We start from the raw sequence: 17,475 nt of genomic DNA on the forward strand, positions 1-17,475 counted from the left end.
CAAGGTGATATGGTGATGCAATTTGTAGTTTAACTCTCACAAAATAACATTTGGAGGTTTAGACAGTTAGAATATATTTATTTTACTAATCAATTACAAAAGTTTCACATGAGGTCTGCTTTCACCCACTGGAGAAAAAGAGTCATTCCAAAAAGCACAAAACTGCCAACCAGTAATTGATGGAAACGAGTAAATAAAGCACACATCTCAGAGTGCAATCCAGCTCAAAGACATTTCAACTTGAAAACACTAATCTTAACTCGTTCTGTTCATTCAATTCAACCACATATTCATCAAATAAATGCCTGCCTATTTTTTTTGTACATTTACATGACAAATATCACACTGTTTGAAAGCAAATGAGTTGCTTGCCATTGGGAATATTTTGTGAGCGTACAAACCTTTTTGCATTTGGTTCAAAGCATTGGTCAGTAAGGTTGGAGACATTGCACACATGCGGAAAAACAGCCAGATGGCATGATGGCAGATGACCGTAAAAACAGAAAGGATATGATTATTACCCTGTTCCAAACATATTACAATGTTTTTAAGTGCAACACTGGACCCATTGTAATCAGCCATTTGGTGATTTGGTTATTTCCTCCTCATGTTCAGCCTAAATCAAAAATGAGACCAATAAAAGTGGGCTGCACTAATGTGATGCATTAACTTATTTATTCTGGCCCACTTCCTGTGGTTGTGCATATGCACAAACACAAACACACAAACTCACATCCTACAGTCTTCCAGTAGCTACAATATGTAAAGGGAGACACAAAACAATACACTAAAGACAACATCACTTAAGACAAGAAAATACACTCCGCTGTCAAAACAATAGATATAAATAACTTATCACTTCCATATGCACATAGGGAAAAATATTTTTGAACACTGAATCTTGAAAAATATTAAGCAAAACTACTGTGATACTTCTGTCGTCCAGATGAAAGCCCTCCTCGATAGATTATCATTTCAATTATAATCATAAGTATCTAAAGGATCAACAAGCCATTGAAGCGCTTACTAAAGTAATCCCAGAACGTAATCTAATAGATGGAAAGGTTAACAGGTGTCATATATGGCTTCAGTAAACAGTGGGGCAGATGAGCAGACAGAGAGTACCGCCACCTTGTGGTGACACACATAGATGTTCAACAGTATGTGACCTTTCCCACCACCATCTCAACCACGGCCAGTGAAGGAATCATCAATCAGTTCAGTCACATTCTACTGTTGGCCATTTTCAAGACAATTCACCTATAGAGTTACAATTTCGTTTTTTTCTAATTGCACATACAAATGTCTTTGTCAGTCTCGATCAGTACCAAAACACTAAATGTCATGTTTTCAGGCAGTTATCATTTAATTAAGTGGTGGAGATTTAACTCTATAGGTAGATCGTTATAAAAATAACGTTCAATCATATTATCCGTTAAATAGCTGACTTCAATTCCTGCATAGAATTATATAAAGCAGATAATTTAAACTTTAACCATCATAAAAAGGTAAAATAATAAATGTATATATTCTTAATTTGCCAGAACAGTGTTTCACAAACAGGATTATAAAACTTAATATATAAACAACATTTTCATGAGTGGTAGATATATGTACAAAAAACAAACAAAACAAAAAAACAATAGTTCACATCATGCCTACTGAAAATTAACTGCATCATGCTACTAGCCGGGAGCCATTCCAGGAGAGAGAATATGTGGTTAGTGCTTTCCGGGGTCTATGTTCTGACGCTCCCTTTTCCCAAATCCAGTTGCTCCCATTTCTGACAACAAAAAAAAACCAAGTTAAGAATCCTCATTTATAAAACATCCTTTACATTTTTTTCAGAGAAAAAACTGAGTGTGTTCTGAACAGTGTCTTAAATGTAAAACAGTATTGATATTTTTTAGATTTATGTCTTCCTGTTTATTTAGCCTTTACAGCAGAGCATAGAGAAGAATGGGTTTTTAAGCATTTAACAATTTTCTTCAACAAGAATGCATTAAACTGATCAAAAGTATGAGTGAAGACTCTTACATTGTCACAAAAACAAAATGTTTTTTCACATAAATTCAAATATCAGAAAATTGATCTTTGCCACCACAGGAATAAATTACATTTTAAAATGTATACTGTACAGAAATGTAAATATTTAACTGAAATAAATGAGCATTTACTATTACTGAACTATTATGTCTGATACCAAAACAACACCAAATTCATTTGACAACATGAAATGGATCATATTGCTGAGTAAACAAAGAATATTCAGCAGGAAGGACACAATTTGAGTTTATGCATCTGGATTTGACAAAAGTGTAAAAGTTGAGTTATGATACCACTAATAAAAAGTGTGTATATAAAACACTACACTTTAACAGAGATGATGTTTCAGAGGTGGAAAATGACTATAAGCTTTGATGAAAGATTACGTCAACAAACATTTTCATCTTAAAAATAATTTACATTCATAAATTATCCACAATGGAAACCAAATTGCGTCAATTTTTATGCCTGTAGATGATACAGATAAGAACACAGACCCAAAATGAAACTAAACTTCATAGGCCTTGTACATTCATTGTGAAATTTAAAACTATTGCCATTTCATGTTTAATCTGTCATGATTATCATTGTCGTCATCATTTGAACTGCCTTCAGTGGAAGCTGACTGATTCAGACAGAACGCTTGAAATATCACTGGGTCAGACTGACATTGCGTGGCAAAATGAATCCTGGTGAGGCAGGAAGGATGCAGGAGACCAGAAAGGACACGCTGGATGAATCATAATAAATACCTGCAGTTTCTGGAGGGGGTCTCGCTGTGTCTGCTTGTCCTCTGGAACCACGCGGTTGTGGGAAGGATGACTGCCAGGGAAAACCCTGAACAAACACACACGAAAGAAGAAATCATTATACGCAGAGAACAATAGTTTCAATCTCTGTCCACTTCTGCACACTGTACCTCTTTCAAAATGCTGTTTGTACAAATAATAATAGCCACACATGTTTTCATACCATACGTGGTTAACCACTTAAAAGTGCTGGAATGACACTCTCGTGTCTGTTCCAGGATGTAAAGGAAGCAAAAAAAAAAAACTGGAATTTTTCTCACTATCAAACTAACCTCCTCTGAAAACAACAACAGTGTTACAGTAAGTGTATTACTAGATATGAGGTGAACCTGGTACTTCAGTACACAAAATGCACTTCTTAACACTGCATTTCAAATACTTCAAAATAATGATTAAATTAAATAAAAAATAAATTTATTAATTGTGCAGTGTACAGCCTGCTTAAGTTATTAACGAGTAAAAGGCTAAATTTATTTATTATTATTATTCTTTATTTATTCTATTAAAAAGTGTTTACTTGAATAATTGAAAAACTTAAAGCAATGTTTGAGAAAAACTTCAAGGCTGTTTTAATTGACAATTTACATGAATATTAAAATGACGGTGCTTTTGTTGATTTGTCAAGAACCCTGAAATTTTACTGCTGTTTCTTTCGCAAACTTACAGGGTTGACAGGCTGGAAATCCCTGCCGGGTGCTGCACTGATGTTAGGCATCCTGGGCGGGAAGTGTATGGGCCACCCCTCTAGACCTTGATGGCCCACCTGTACAAACGGGCCACAGTATGGAGGACTCATCGGCCCATTGGCCGAGCCAGAAGTGGGATCAGACGTCCTCCTTTCCTGTTGCCCCTCCAAAACATTAAAAAACAACATCTAAATAAGATCCAGTTGTCTTTCCATTTAAGAATTCTACCACATTTGTTGACTGTGATCTATATTAATAACATTATTAGAGCTTCTACCACAAGGTGGTGCCAATGTGGCACATTTACCTGCTTATGTTGCATCTGCAGTCTCTCTAGTTTACACCTCTCCGCACGCTCTCTCTGACACTCATTCTGTGCTTGATGAAGCTGAGAAACAGCGACACTGAAATCAGCACTCACATAAGATTCTTTCATGTCTCATTATTAACAAACTGGGCATTTCTCTGCAGTCATTTAATTGGCTAGAACTGACAGTCTAATAGGTCCGTGTAGCTACTGACCTGATTCGTCAGATTGGTCAGTTGACCCTGCAGCCTTTCCACCTGCCGCCTCAGGTCTTCTTTCTCTTCGTTCATCCTTTCTCTGTCGCTCCTCTCCTTCCGGAAATCCTCTTCAAAGATTTTCACCTGAAAACATTGCATGTGATGAGGATGCAAATCTACAAGATCTCTGCAGCCATTGGTGCATTTCAGCAGACTGTAAGGCTGAAGGAAGCTATCAAACCTCAAGCAAACTGTATGACTCATGGAACCTTGACACACTCGTTTCTTACAAAGCGTGTTTGATAAATGAGGTAAAATGTCTGCAGAGTCAATTCATGTTTCAATGAGTGAAACCTCAACTCCTAGAGAACCTCTGACAAAATCTGATGCAATGAAAAAACTCAAGCATCCTGAGGAGCTCATTTACTATTTTAGCTCATCTGACCACAGCAGGGTATTGTGCCATGTTAGAGTATACTGTGACCATACAGTAACTGGACATTGAGACACACAAATGTATGAATGTTCCTGCACTTAATAGTGCAATACCACTATTGGTTTGGTACCAATAACATTTCAATTGGTACCAAAAGTGATCTGTTCCCACTAGTTCCACTGACATTTGACAAGAAGAATGTTGTTTTTAACATCTGACAACAAGATGCATCAGAGTCTTCAAGTGTTTGTACCTGCTCCTTCAATACAGCTATCTGTGTGTGCAGCTCCTGCTGTCTCAGGTTGGCCACACCTTCTCCCAGGTTCATGCCTGGCTGAGTGGAAGAGGGAGAGCGGAGGTTCAAAGCTTCCTCTAATGCCTGTAAAAGAGACAATACAATCAGAATTGATGTTTGCTTTTAAAACATTAAGCAAAAACATTAAGCTGCACAACATTAATGATAGTGCTGTCAAACGATTAATCGCATCCAAAATAAAAAGGTTTTTGTTTGCATAATATATGTGTGTACTGTGTATATTTATTATGTATTTATAAATACACACACATGCATATATATATTTCAGGAAAATATGTTGTGTTTATATATTAAATATATTTATTTATAATATAAATTATGTTAATATAAATATAGACATGTAAATATTTTCAAAATATATACTGTATGTGTATTTATATATACACATCATAAATATACACAGTACACACACACATATATTATGCAAACAAGTACTTTTATTTTGGATGTGATTAATCGCGATTAATCGTTTGACAGCACTAATATAAGAAATGTTTCTTTAGCACCAAATCGGGCACATCAGAGTGATTTCTGAAGGATCATGTGACATTAAAGACTGGAGTAATGCTGTTGAGAATTCAGCTTTGCCAACACAGGAATAAATTATATATTACTTATTACAAATAGAAAACAGTTAGATATTTTAAATTGTAATAGTATTTAACAATATTACTGTTTCTCTTGCATGTTGAACAAAAATCCAGCCTTGGTGAGCATTAAAAAAAACATTAATCTTATTGACCCCAATGATTTGAACAATAGTGCACTTAATAAATAACAAAATGCATTTCTTTTGCCATAAGTGCCATAAGGCTTTAGATTAGTGCTTGTCTAACTAAAGGACAATGGACAATGAAAGTCTTCATTTAGATAGCTAGGAAGTGTATGTGCATTAGTAAGTTTGTGTGCTTCACTGACCATATTGAGCCGTTGGATCTCTTTCTCCTGGTATTCTCTTTGTTTAGTAAGTGGCAGTAACTGGTCCTGCAGGTAACGAACCTTTTGTTTCAACTCACATGTTTCTGAGGTGAGGCACTCCTTCTCACCCTGTGACAACATAAGAAATACACTGGTTAACCACCGGAGCAAAACACTTGATCATACATCTAGACTTACTACATTTAGTGTTAGGGACATTTATTGTCTGACACTAGTGAAGCAAGGGACTGTCTTGTAAACGATCTTACTATAAATGTCACTTTTCCACTAGGGCTGCAATTAATTAAATACCTAATCAAACTATGTCTTTGATTAATCAGGTAAAAAAGTGCAAGTTCATTTCCTGTATTGTAATTACGAAAAAGTCTATCAACACACACTATAGTCAAAAGTGCTTGGCGCACAGGGATGTCTTTGAGGTTCACCTGCAACTTGCTTTCTGTAAGGATGTTTTACAAAATGGTAATTATCATATGACTTTGAATACACAACATCTTCAGTTAAGAATATGCATGGTATGTGCTGGGGTAAAACAACTCATTATCACAAGCAAGCACCTGTCAATGCACCTGACACAGCACCTGACACATGCCTGTCTGCCCACATGAAACTCTTGTGACCTTTAAAGCATATAATATAAAAACCTGTGGTCACTGGTCAACATAATTTTTTCAATTTCGATATCATATAAATGCAATTTTAATGTCTACAACTACAAAATACTAGCATCAGACACAACATTTTGATATGCGGTACTGCCTCAAGGCCTCTCCTATGGAACATCTGTGGTCTGCTCTGGGGGCGAGTAATGCTGACAAAACCTTTGTAATGCTGTTCACAACTCATAAATAAACTAAAAACCATGAGAGCATTGAGATGCAAAGATAAGTAGGCCGTGGATGTGAAAATGAAACCAGTCGTCACATGACAGTCTATGACACTTCATAAATTTCTTTACGATTTAACGCCATATCGGCAGCAATGGCTATATTCATGGCAAAATCAACAGCATTATAATTACAATATCTGAGACTCAATAAAATTATAAGGCAGTTTATCTGTGGCATGCTTGACTGTCCCTGCCAGAACTGAAGGGAAACTATTGCTGTATACTTAGAATGTCATATGGTCAGCTAGAGGGAATGACTGGTGCTTCCCAAGAGAAAGCTGAAAGCACTGAATGACTATTTGAAGCCTTCATTTGAAGCTCCACAGGGGTGCTAATACCAGTAAAGTGTTCCATAAAGAGTAAGAAATGTAAATTATTAAATAAAAATCAAATAAAGAAAGATTTATTAATGCTATTTTTTAATTAACAGCATAAAAAAATAAAAACTTAGGAAGAGACTGTCTGACAAAAAATGTAAAGCTTTTTTGTTCTATTTAGGGACAAGTTTATCTGGTTTAAATAACAATATCAGACTATATATATATATGTGTGTGTGTGTGTGTGTTTGTGACAAATGAGGACATTAATTTGTATAATCACACAGGTATGACATAGTTATTACAAGTTGAAGATGACTTGGGGGGGAGTAGAAATGCCACAGTGTCCTGTGAGGGCTAATTTAAGGTGCAGGGCAATAGAACTTACAGTTTGTACAGTATAAAAACCATTACGCCTATGGGATGTCCCCACTTTTCACAAAAACAAACGTGTGTGTGTGTGTGTGTGTATGCATGTATATAATGAATAGAGGAACATGAGTGAACTTTTTAAAATCGGAATTTCTCTCCACCTAAAAGGAATAAAGATTGACTGTGAGTGTACCGTCTGCGGCTGAGACCAGGGTGTACCTGCACATTGTCGATCTTAGACTTGGCGAGGAGGAGTTTTTTGTCATAATCTCTTTGCCTCTGTTCACGTTCTGCTTCGAGCTCAAGCACAGCCTTTTGGGAGTCAGCAAGCCGCTGCCTTAGATCTGTGATCTATAAAGGAGGGAAAAAGTCATAAATTGATGAAGGCTCACCTGACAGTGTGTTTTTGTAAATTTCAGATATGTCTGTTAACAGGCCATAATAACACAAAATCAAGGACCATCAGTTACAGAGCTACCCTGAATGGGAAAAAATTTTTGTATATTGCAGTTTGCTTTAATCTTCATGCCAGAGTGTGCCTTTATCAGAAGATTGATAAGGGGCTGTAATCTGTTTTATAGTCGTGTGATGCATTTTATGGTAGAAAGAAAGGTAAAAATAAACCGCAAAAAATGAAAACAAAGCAATAAGAATAACTAAATGGAGTTGTTTTTGTTCCACTGCTCTGAGTTTAACACGAACCCCCCATGACGACAGAGGATGCGTGTAGAGAAACAGTCCCGGTATGCTTTTTTTATTCTTTTTTTTTTTCCCTCTCTCTCTCTCCTCTCAGACCGAGCAGATGCAGAGATGCAACAGGCATCACTATCTCTGGGCCATGAGCTCACGAGGCTTTGCAACCTTGGCCAGCCCCTACGGCGAGCCACAACAGGAAGACAGTGGGTACGGGCGAGGTGAGGGAAATTCTGCCAGAGGTGTGACAGGAGGGGCCTGTGGTCTGGTGTGCAACACTGTGACACACACACACACAGAATTGCTTTCCATTCCTTTGCCCAAACAGCGTTTCCACTGCCACCCAAATGCAGTAACAGGGCCTATCAGCACCCTTCACGTTACGCAGGAATTTCATGTGATGATTCATATGCTTCAATCTCCCACCATTCAGACATCGGCTGGTCGGACTCATTAAGCAATTGTTGTTTCTTAGTAAAGCGATTCATGTTTCTTAATGTGTTTCTATTTTGTTTACTATCAATAAGGTGAGCCACAAAGTTTAGTTACAAGGCCAACTGGAACATATTTATAGAGCACTTCTAGTGTATATGTTGTCATGTACCTTCTGCTCAAACTGTGCCTTCATTGAATTCCACTGAATGTCCCACTGTTTGTTCACCTCTAGTACCTGAGAAAGGGCAAAGGCAAGAGTTGACACATCAGAGTCAAACGGAAAACTATGTCAGCAGTAAAGCAAGCATAAAGAAAGCAGGGGACCTCCAGAAAGTTCTTACATCTTTCCTCTGTTTCTCCAGAAGCTTGATCTTTTTCTCATACACCTCCAGATCGCAAGTCTTAGATGGTGTTTTTTCCACAGCTTTACCAGACTGTAAATTAAAAAAAAGAGAATAATAATGATAATTTAAAAACTTATTTCAATTATGCATTTGCAGCCAATTACCAGTACTTTAATACCAAGTCAACACTGAAATGTTAATATTTTTCAACAATAACAAACAAAGATTTAGGCTTACAAAAAAATCACAATGAAAAAAACGATGACAAGAGAAAATCAGAAATATTACTTACTGGAAGATTAAATATTTGCCACTCTTCTAAATTAATGTGTTATTTTGTTTATATTTAATGAAGTGGAATTTGTTTATAAAACTTTAAAAACATTAAACCAAGAGACACTATAACACAAACCTTTGCTCTATCAAATAAAAAAAAGCGACCAATAAATAATTACCAAATCTGCATCCATCCTATATCTTTTCAGCAGAACTGAAATTCAATATGAACCGTCTTCCCATATAAATGCCATAACATATCCCTGCTAGACTTTAAACTGAAAACTGATAACATAACATGTAATCAAAGCATTAGTTCATGACCGACCAAAGAACACCAGAATTTTCCCATCATACTACAGTACAGCAGTCTTTAGTTTGAGTCAGAACATAACACAATGACCAAATGTATTGTTCTTCAATATTTAGTCATACCGTGGAAAAAAAGCCCACGAATGAGGAACTTAAACAGAAAGACCATTGAGGAAGAGCAGTATTCAGAGTCAAGGTGGTATTCCCAAAACTAATCTAAGTGGCAAAAGTGACTCAATAAGAAGCCTCTCAATTTAGAAACCGCGGAGCAATTTGCACATTGGTTCTTTTTTCTTCTTTTTTTCTAAGAACTCCCACTGAAAGAGTTAACAAAACAAAAAAGCAACTAGACCGCAACATCACTGGTCTGAAAGGGAAATTAAAGACAAAAAAACCCAACACATATTTAGAACAGCACCAGGAATTCTATGGTGATGTCACCTGAGATAAAGAGGTTCATGGAAAAAAGAGCACACCTGCTGAGTCATGGTCATTTCCACCTTAGTTTTGGCTGTCTCTTCTTTTACTGGCTCCTCCTTTGGGCTTGGTTGCTCAATAGGCGCTGCCTGGGCTCCTCCGCTGACTTGCTCCTTCAGTTTCAAATTCTCCTGCCTGTCCAGAGCACATAGAACCAAAATGAAGAAAAAACTGCAGGATTCTCTATTTGACACTGTCCGAGAACAAGCCTCAGATGGAAAGACCCTTCACTTCCAGCACAGCAGGACATACTGTGGCCCCTTAAGATATTTTCAGTTTACTCACACTGATTCCTGTCACAGAATCACAGCAGGCTTTTTTGCTTTCAGTTGTTCCATGAGTAAACGAAAGGATGAGTTTATTATAATGGATATAAATGTGAATTAAATTACCTCAGCTGTTCCAAATCACGGTTACGGTACTGGAGGTCCTCCTCCATTTTTTTCCTAAGCTCATTGTTTTCCTGTCTTAGCTGTTCACAGAGTGTCTAGAGATAGGAGCAAATTAAATTCTCAGCAAATCAAACCTCGATTGATTCACATAACACAACTGGCAGCCAACACAGAGGCCTAAACGGTGTCACAAGCTCAGCCATCTCACCTGTAGGAGAGATGTTCTCTGTTCGTTCTTCTGAACCTTGGATGATAAGTGGTGGAATTCCACAGCCATGCGGCCCAGGTGAGCCAGCAGCTGGTTGGGATTGGACTCTTCAGCAAATACACTAAAAGAACTCTCCAGTCGCCGGAGTTGACTCGCCAGCTCCATGTTTTCCTGTGGCAGGTGCATCACTCCAGCCTGCATTATAAAGCAGAATTTACCCAAATATTTTTCCCAAAAATACCCTAGCATATAATACCGATCTCTAGGGATGAAGTGGCACCTTTACTGTCAATTTCTAGACCATCTTCCCCGATACACAAGAAAAGAACTGCGAAACCATAAACTGAAAGTGAAAAAAAACCTTAAATACCTCTATATAAACATTTCCAGTTTAGCAAATTTGTGAACAGAAGTTTTTGTAAACCTAACCAAAGAGTTATTCCATGAATTGATACACAGGCATGAGTTTTTCAGCCTATCTGCATACTAACTAAATCCTGGAGTTTCCCTCTGAGTCATCCAAGGAACAGCTTCATACAGATACGTTGATTCATTATGATGACCAAATCCTTGATAAGGAAGGGCAGCAGAAAACAGCTGAGCAACTACAGTGACAGGAATGTGTCACACATGACTTACATGAGTGACACAAAATGACAGAATACGGAATGTTCGAAACGGAGCAACAATCCAGCAAAATACACACCAAGTTCACACACGTGCAGTTGAGTGACTGCAGCTGCCCAGGATTTCTTAACATCCCTAAAACTCACCGTATGGGTTTCCAAGACCGTCTTCTCTTCCATATTTACCACCTCAAACTCAGATGAACTTTCCTGTAAACACAAGAATTCACAGCGTTGCAACACTTTATTCTGACCGTCACACAGAATATCAACTCGTAAAGAATTTACCCTTCACAGATGAAGAAAACGACAAGTAAATCTAAAAGTTCCATTCACATTAGATTTTTACAGCATGTTGCGAAACAATATGTTCACATTTAACACAGCTATGATGGGAATTGGGAATATATCATAACACGTGCATTGCGATAATCACACACAATATTAAGTCATAAAGGATATTTCACTGTTCAAGGCAAAACAAATTAACCAGCAATTTGCAAAACTGGACGTTATAATCCCAGTATGGGATTTTTACAACATCAAAAGGCATAATGGTTATCCATCAAGTTATGACGTGTTATGATAGTCATTTATACAGTATGAACTCCTAAAGGATATGTTACTATTTTGGCATCACATGGGATTCAAATTGACAGCAATTCACAAAACTGAAAGTTACATTACTATGGTAGATAACATCATTGACTTAAAGTTATAATGGTATCATATTTATAGCATGTTTCCAAACGTTTCAGTAGAAGTGCTTACAGTTGCCTCTGGTTGTAAAGTATTTCCAGTTAAACAATCCCGAGATTCTTGTCTTTCTGTTGTAGGATGAGCGTGATGTTTTCCATGACCTAAAGAAAGCCACAATCACAAGAGATCTGGTTTAAGAAGAGGTCTCTCTGGTGTCAAAACATTCACCGACCTCACTCCATCAGAACAATGATATAACTGTACCTTGTGTGTCTGTCTGAACAGGGGTGCCCATGCACAGACTCGAGGCAAAGCTGGTCGTGGACGACTTCAGCACTTCATTATCCCTCACCAGCTCCTCCACTCTCTTCCGAAGCTTGGCTGCCTCTGTCTGAGACTCCTCTAAGAGGTTTCCTACCAGTCATGAGACAGACAAACAATGGGCTACATGACACAAGCATGACAAAAAGCAGCTGCCCTGAAACAATTGTATGTCAAAACACAGCGCCAGCTGCTAAAAGCTGAAAATCCAGAATAGCTTCATTTCTGATCCAACAATAAACCTTTAAGTCCAAATTAGCAACACAAGACACCAGTGAACTAATACATGAGTTTGATGACTCAGATGCCCAGAATGAGCAACACGTAAGGCATTTAACTCTATGTAACCTCAACTTAGACACAGATAGATGGTGAAATTGAAAATATTAACCTGATTATTATAAAATCTTCCCAGGTGGTTTATATTAACCAAACCAACCGGGTCAATCAGCTTCTTACTTCTCAAAGGCATTAAAAATAGGTGGCAGTTTAGGATCCCTCACCTAAACTCTTCAGACCTTTCATTCTCTCCCTCAAAACGACGTTTTCCTCTAGCAGCTGTCTGTAGCTGAGGCTGCTGGCCTCGTCTTTCACCTGGCAATCACTCCCACCGGGGTCATAGATGCGATATGGGCCTTTTCCCTCCATCTGTCACCCCCGTCACTTACCAAACATGTTTCCCTGTACTAAAACAAAGAAATCAGGTGGTCATTAATTTGTGTGTACTGTACAGACAGGTTAAACAAAACTCTCAGATTAGCATTGTAACATGAACCGACGGCATGGAAGTGCGTAAAAATTGTTTGCAATTCAAAGAGAGGCATTTGAATAATGGCATCTTGGGGATTTCTCTGCCTATTTCAAGACATAATGATTTGAATGCACATATTTGATATCATAACTAAATGCGTCATAGCAGTCATGAAGATATTCTAAAACAGTTTATGATTTTCCCATCAGTGTTTAATAAATCAGTCAACCAAGACCAGCATAAATCCTCACTTCCATAGAACCATGACAAGTGACATTTGTACTAAGTGACAGGTCAAAGCAGCAACCAGACAAAGGAATAATCGTGTGCCACCAGACAATATCTCGTAACAATTTCTCAAAAACAAGGTTTCTGAAAAACACCATAAACACAGCCACCTACCTTCACAGCAATTGCAAACCCAACTAAATCTAAAGCTAAACCCTTTCACTTTCCTTTCCATGACAAGACCCGTTTAAACACTAACTGGTAGTGTCAACATCACGCTGATAGATGATCTTAGACCAGAGGAAACCTTATCTAAAGGATCATGTTTATTTATAATCCCCTCCAAGCTCTTAATCAACAGCTCTCGAATGACTTCATTTAACAATACGACCTCAAACAGAACCAGTATGGAAACCTTGAGCCTTTATTAAGAATAAGCCGAAACCCCCTACCCACACAAGGTCAAAGCCAACGTATTTTGTATTCTAAATAAATGACTCACTTTCAAAACAAATATATGATGCTATTAGCTTAGCATCCGGCTAACAGCAGGTGATGTGTTTACCGCGCTAGCAGACAAAAGCTTTCACGCTAGCTCTTCTCAAAGCCACAAACAGCACCTAAATACACTCGATAATGTTCTAGGGGGGGACAAAACATAGCGGTCGCAGGATAACGTTTATACATACCGGTATTTTACCCCTAATTCTTTGTTTTTAATGAAAAGAAGAGCTCTTTCTGTACGTTGACGGAGACGCGTCTTTGATCGGCCGGAGGTTTGCGGAAGTGGTTCGCGGCGCGAGCTGGGAAATTCCGCAGATGTAAACAGAGCCGCGTTCACTCTAGTGATGGGAAGTCCGACTCATTTCCGCGAATCGGTTCATTCGATCGGTTCGTTTGATAGAAAACAATTCAGCGATTCTTTCACGTCAGTGTGTAATTGCGCCATCAAGTGGTCCCTTATTATTACACGATCTGAAACAAACGTTCAAATAAAGATATATTTTGTCACGTATTACACGTTTTTCTAGTTTTAATAATAATAATAAGGGTGTTCATTGTATTTCCTGTTTCCAGTTCAGCTTGTTGGAGCCGGTGTTTACATCCTGCCATTTAGAACACAAATATAATTAAACTTTAAATGCTTTAACTTTATTAAAATGCAGCTTATTCTGAAAATGTATTAAGATCTGTCATATTCAGGCCACAGATATTCCCAGTCCTTTAACATCTCTCAAATTAGTCAAATCCGGACAGTCCAACTCACTCATCGGTTCGTGAATCATTACGAATCGATTCTCATTACTAATTCGTAAAAGAATTGTTCTGGACCATTATTGTGAACCGGTTCAACCAATTCATGATAAAGATCCGACTCAAATGAACAATTCGTTCAAGAATCAGTCATCGTTCGTTTGCTCGCACACGTTCGCAAATTAGTTAATTATATTGACTTAGTGGCTGTACTATTTCAGTGACTGAGCTCATATAGGCTGCTATAGAAAAAATGACCCATCTTCACATTTTATGATCTACTTTAAATGAATCGTTTAAATGATTCGCCTGCTTTTCATTTGACGTTATTGTTTCATTGCACTAGTTCTTCTATCTAATGTCATGTTTATGACACGTTCGTGATCAAAAGCCTACCAAAAAATGTAAATATATTTTTAGTAGTTCGTAACAGAATAGAATAGCCTATGTGACTGTAGTTTACATGTGTGGGTAGAGAATATAGTCAATATTATATTTCAGATTTATATTTAATATTAAAAGACGTTGCAAGGCATCCTATAGGTAGCCTACTCTTTAATATACAGATTTACAGTAGGCCCACTTATTACAGTGATAATCCACCTGGTGCCAATAAAGTAAACACACACACAATGGCGCAGACACACAAAATCCACTTTATCATAACATTTATTTATTAAGTAGTTTTATAAAGAATAAGCATCTAATTGTAGCTATGCATTATTTTTGACCCACATATGTGCATTCATTAAGCAACCTAATGGTGATTCAGAGGTCTGTCATACTTACTCATTCCGGTGTGAGTTATCTTGAAAAACTTTGATCAGTACTGCAGGAAACTAAATTGGTTGTCTCAGCTATTCTAAACCCCATTAGTTATTCTGAAAAATAAATAAAAAGTACTATACTCAGTTCTACTGAACTCATTCTATAATATTTCTTCAGTCTAAGTATGCAAATTAGAAGGCTGTTCACACATGAAGAAATTAAGAAATTCACAACAAATAATGAGACTTTGAATTGGGTAACAGAAGAGTTGTCATTATTGGCCAATTCTGGAAGTCAAACCATTATAAGAAAATGACTGCAATGTTTGTACATATTTTCAGCATGCTTAGCATAATCACAACACTAAGGTAGGTATGTCTGTGTTATACAGGAGTATGCTGTACAGCACATATTTAAATGTGCATTAGAAAATATTTAGAAAGTACAGTGAAACATGCTTGCATTATTAGGATTTTTTTGTAAAAAATATTCCACAGTTTACACAATAGCCTACTGACAGGAAAAAGCTGGCAGGAGCTGTGAACTTATGATCATTTTTTCCATTACGAAGAGATGGTAGGTCTAATTAATTAAAGGAACTCGTTGGCTTTGTAAATTTCAGCATGTTTCCAATGATACCATTATTGAAAACAGAAACTGAAGCTCATTATGAAAGTAAACACATGGATAGAGGTATGTGTTTTATGTCCGTTCATGAAAATTAATTAATCAGAAGAATTCTAATAGTATTCTGGGTTTAAAAAAAAACTACTATTACTTTCCCTTTATTCATTTAACCATATCCAACTTGTTTTTCACTGAAGTTCATTACATTTGATTTACAGTCAGTGCAAAAAACCATAGCACATGCAAGATGTAAGCTTTTTGTCCTGCAAGTATGAGTTCAGTTTCCATCATTACAACACCACAGAACAATAATATTCTTACAGGAAATTTAATGCAACTTTTATGACACATTTTTTTTGTATCATTGAACAAGGCAGTTATCACCATAAATCAAAATGATTACCCTAACATCCTATTTGTAAATCTAGCCCTGCTTTGAAAATAAAAGGTGACAATTTGTGGAAATTTACCACTGTGGTATTAAAGATTAACATCACACACGTACTAGATTCTGTCACATATGTGTGTGATCTAAATGTGTTTACTGATAAATATAAGTGGTTACCTATCAAAATAAATACAAAAAATAAGACCACTTGTAATATGATTTATTTTAAATAATGGAGGTAAACAGTCAAGCAACTTAAAAACTTGTACAGCTGCATGTACAGTAAACAGTGTCCTATTGAGTGTGCAATTGAAAAATATATCGATTTTTTTAAATTAAATGAAATGCACTCAAGGATAGTTTGAAAAAGTAATCAATTAAAAAACTAAATATTGTTTAGAAAGTTGCATTACTCCAGTTTGAATGCACAACACAAGCTTTTAGTAAATAGGTGACTTTTAATACAATTTCCTTTGAAATGTACTACTACAATCAACATCATCATCAAAAATAAATTCCCTTTCATCACAGCTTTTATGGAAATCCATATGTACTGATTTACTGATATAATTTCCCAAGCTTTAAAAAAAGATACAACAATTTTCTTTCTATTAGTAATACTAGAAAATAAAACAAACATTGTACAATTACTCACCTACACATTATACTTGTTTCAGAGAGGTGTTTTTTCAGGAAACTGGTGGCAATGGGGGAAGCGTTTGCAGTGTTTTTAAACAGAAGGGGGAATTCCCACATAGTGAAAGGCCCTGATAATTTTTTTAGCTCAAAAGTGGGACCTGATATGCATCCAGGAACTTGAGACTGCTTAGCTAAGTGTTACCAGACAACAGATATATTTAATAGTAACAGCATATTTTGACTGTTTACAGTGCCATTAGTATGGTGTAAATAGGAGCGAATGATTACTGCATCAAATTGTTTATAGTAACTTCATAAATCAGCAGTTTAATGCCTGATATTGAGTTAGAAGATTATAATACGCCATCAGTCTACATGCATTTGCCTTTAAATTGTCCCATAAATAAAGCTCAACGAAGAATAAAGTTCATAAAACGAGCATAATTGCATTTTGGTTGTCTTTCAAAAGTTTTTAAACCACAAAAAAGTCATCACGATTACATGCACACCGCAAAGTGCACGGATAAAAAACCTTTAATTTCTTAAATGCAAAACTGCATGCAGCTTTTGCAAAATTAACAGAAAGTACACTTAGAAATGGACTCATGTTGTTTAAGTTGTTTCTGCATAGTAACCTTTTGTTACCTCTGACATTAAACATCTCGCAACGCCCTGCATAGTTCAGTTTTGTCTTGCTTTTGCATGTGCAACTGTTCACACACA

At 36.8% G+C, this 17,475-nt stretch overlaps 1 protein-coding gene across 6 annotated transcripts; it reads right to left on the minus strand.

Annotated features, from left to right (window-relative positions):
- Positions 1 to 54: 54 nt before the first annotated feature.
- On the minus strand, positions 55 to 16,818 carry LOC306852835 (TNFAIP3-interacting protein 1-like). Of its 6 annotated transcripts, XM_079389938.1 has the most exons (19): positions 16,769 to 16,818; positions 15,120 to 15,211; positions 12,601 to 12,783; positions 12,041 to 12,190; positions 11,849 to 11,937; positions 11,225 to 11,287; positions 10,452 to 10,646; positions 10,244 to 10,338; positions 9,851 to 9,986; positions 8,784 to 8,876; positions 8,612 to 8,677; positions 7,534 to 7,665; positions 5,716 to 5,844; positions 4,735 to 4,860; positions 4,064 to 4,189; positions 3,849 to 3,929; positions 3,520 to 3,705; positions 2,799 to 2,883; positions 55 to 1,783 (listed from the first exon to the last, which is right to left on the minus strand). In XM_079389938.1, the coding sequence occupies exons 3-19, from the start codon at positions 12,743 to 12,745 to the stop codon at positions 1,722 to 1,724; spliced, it is 1,959 nt and encodes a 652-aa protein (XP_079246064.1). In that variant the 5' UTR covers positions 12,746 to 12,783; positions 15,120 to 15,211; positions 16,769 to 16,818; the 3' UTR covers positions 55 to 1,721. The 6 variants fall into 6 exon arrangements, with proteins under 6 accessions (XP_079246064.1, XP_079246065.1, XP_079246063.1 ...); XM_079389939.1 differs by lacking the exon at positions 15,120 to 15,211; XM_079389937.1 differs by lacking the exons at positions 15,120 to 15,211; positions 16,769 to 16,818 and adding an exon at positions 13,766 to 13,953.
- Between the last annotated feature and the right edge of the window lie 657 nt (positions 16,819 to 17,475).

Source organism: Barbus barbus, assembly GCF_936440315.1.
Source record: "Barbus barbus genome assembly, chromosome: 33".
NCBI classification, from domain to species: domain Eukaryota; kingdom Metazoa; phylum Chordata; class Actinopteri; order Cypriniformes; family Cyprinidae; genus Barbus; species Barbus barbus.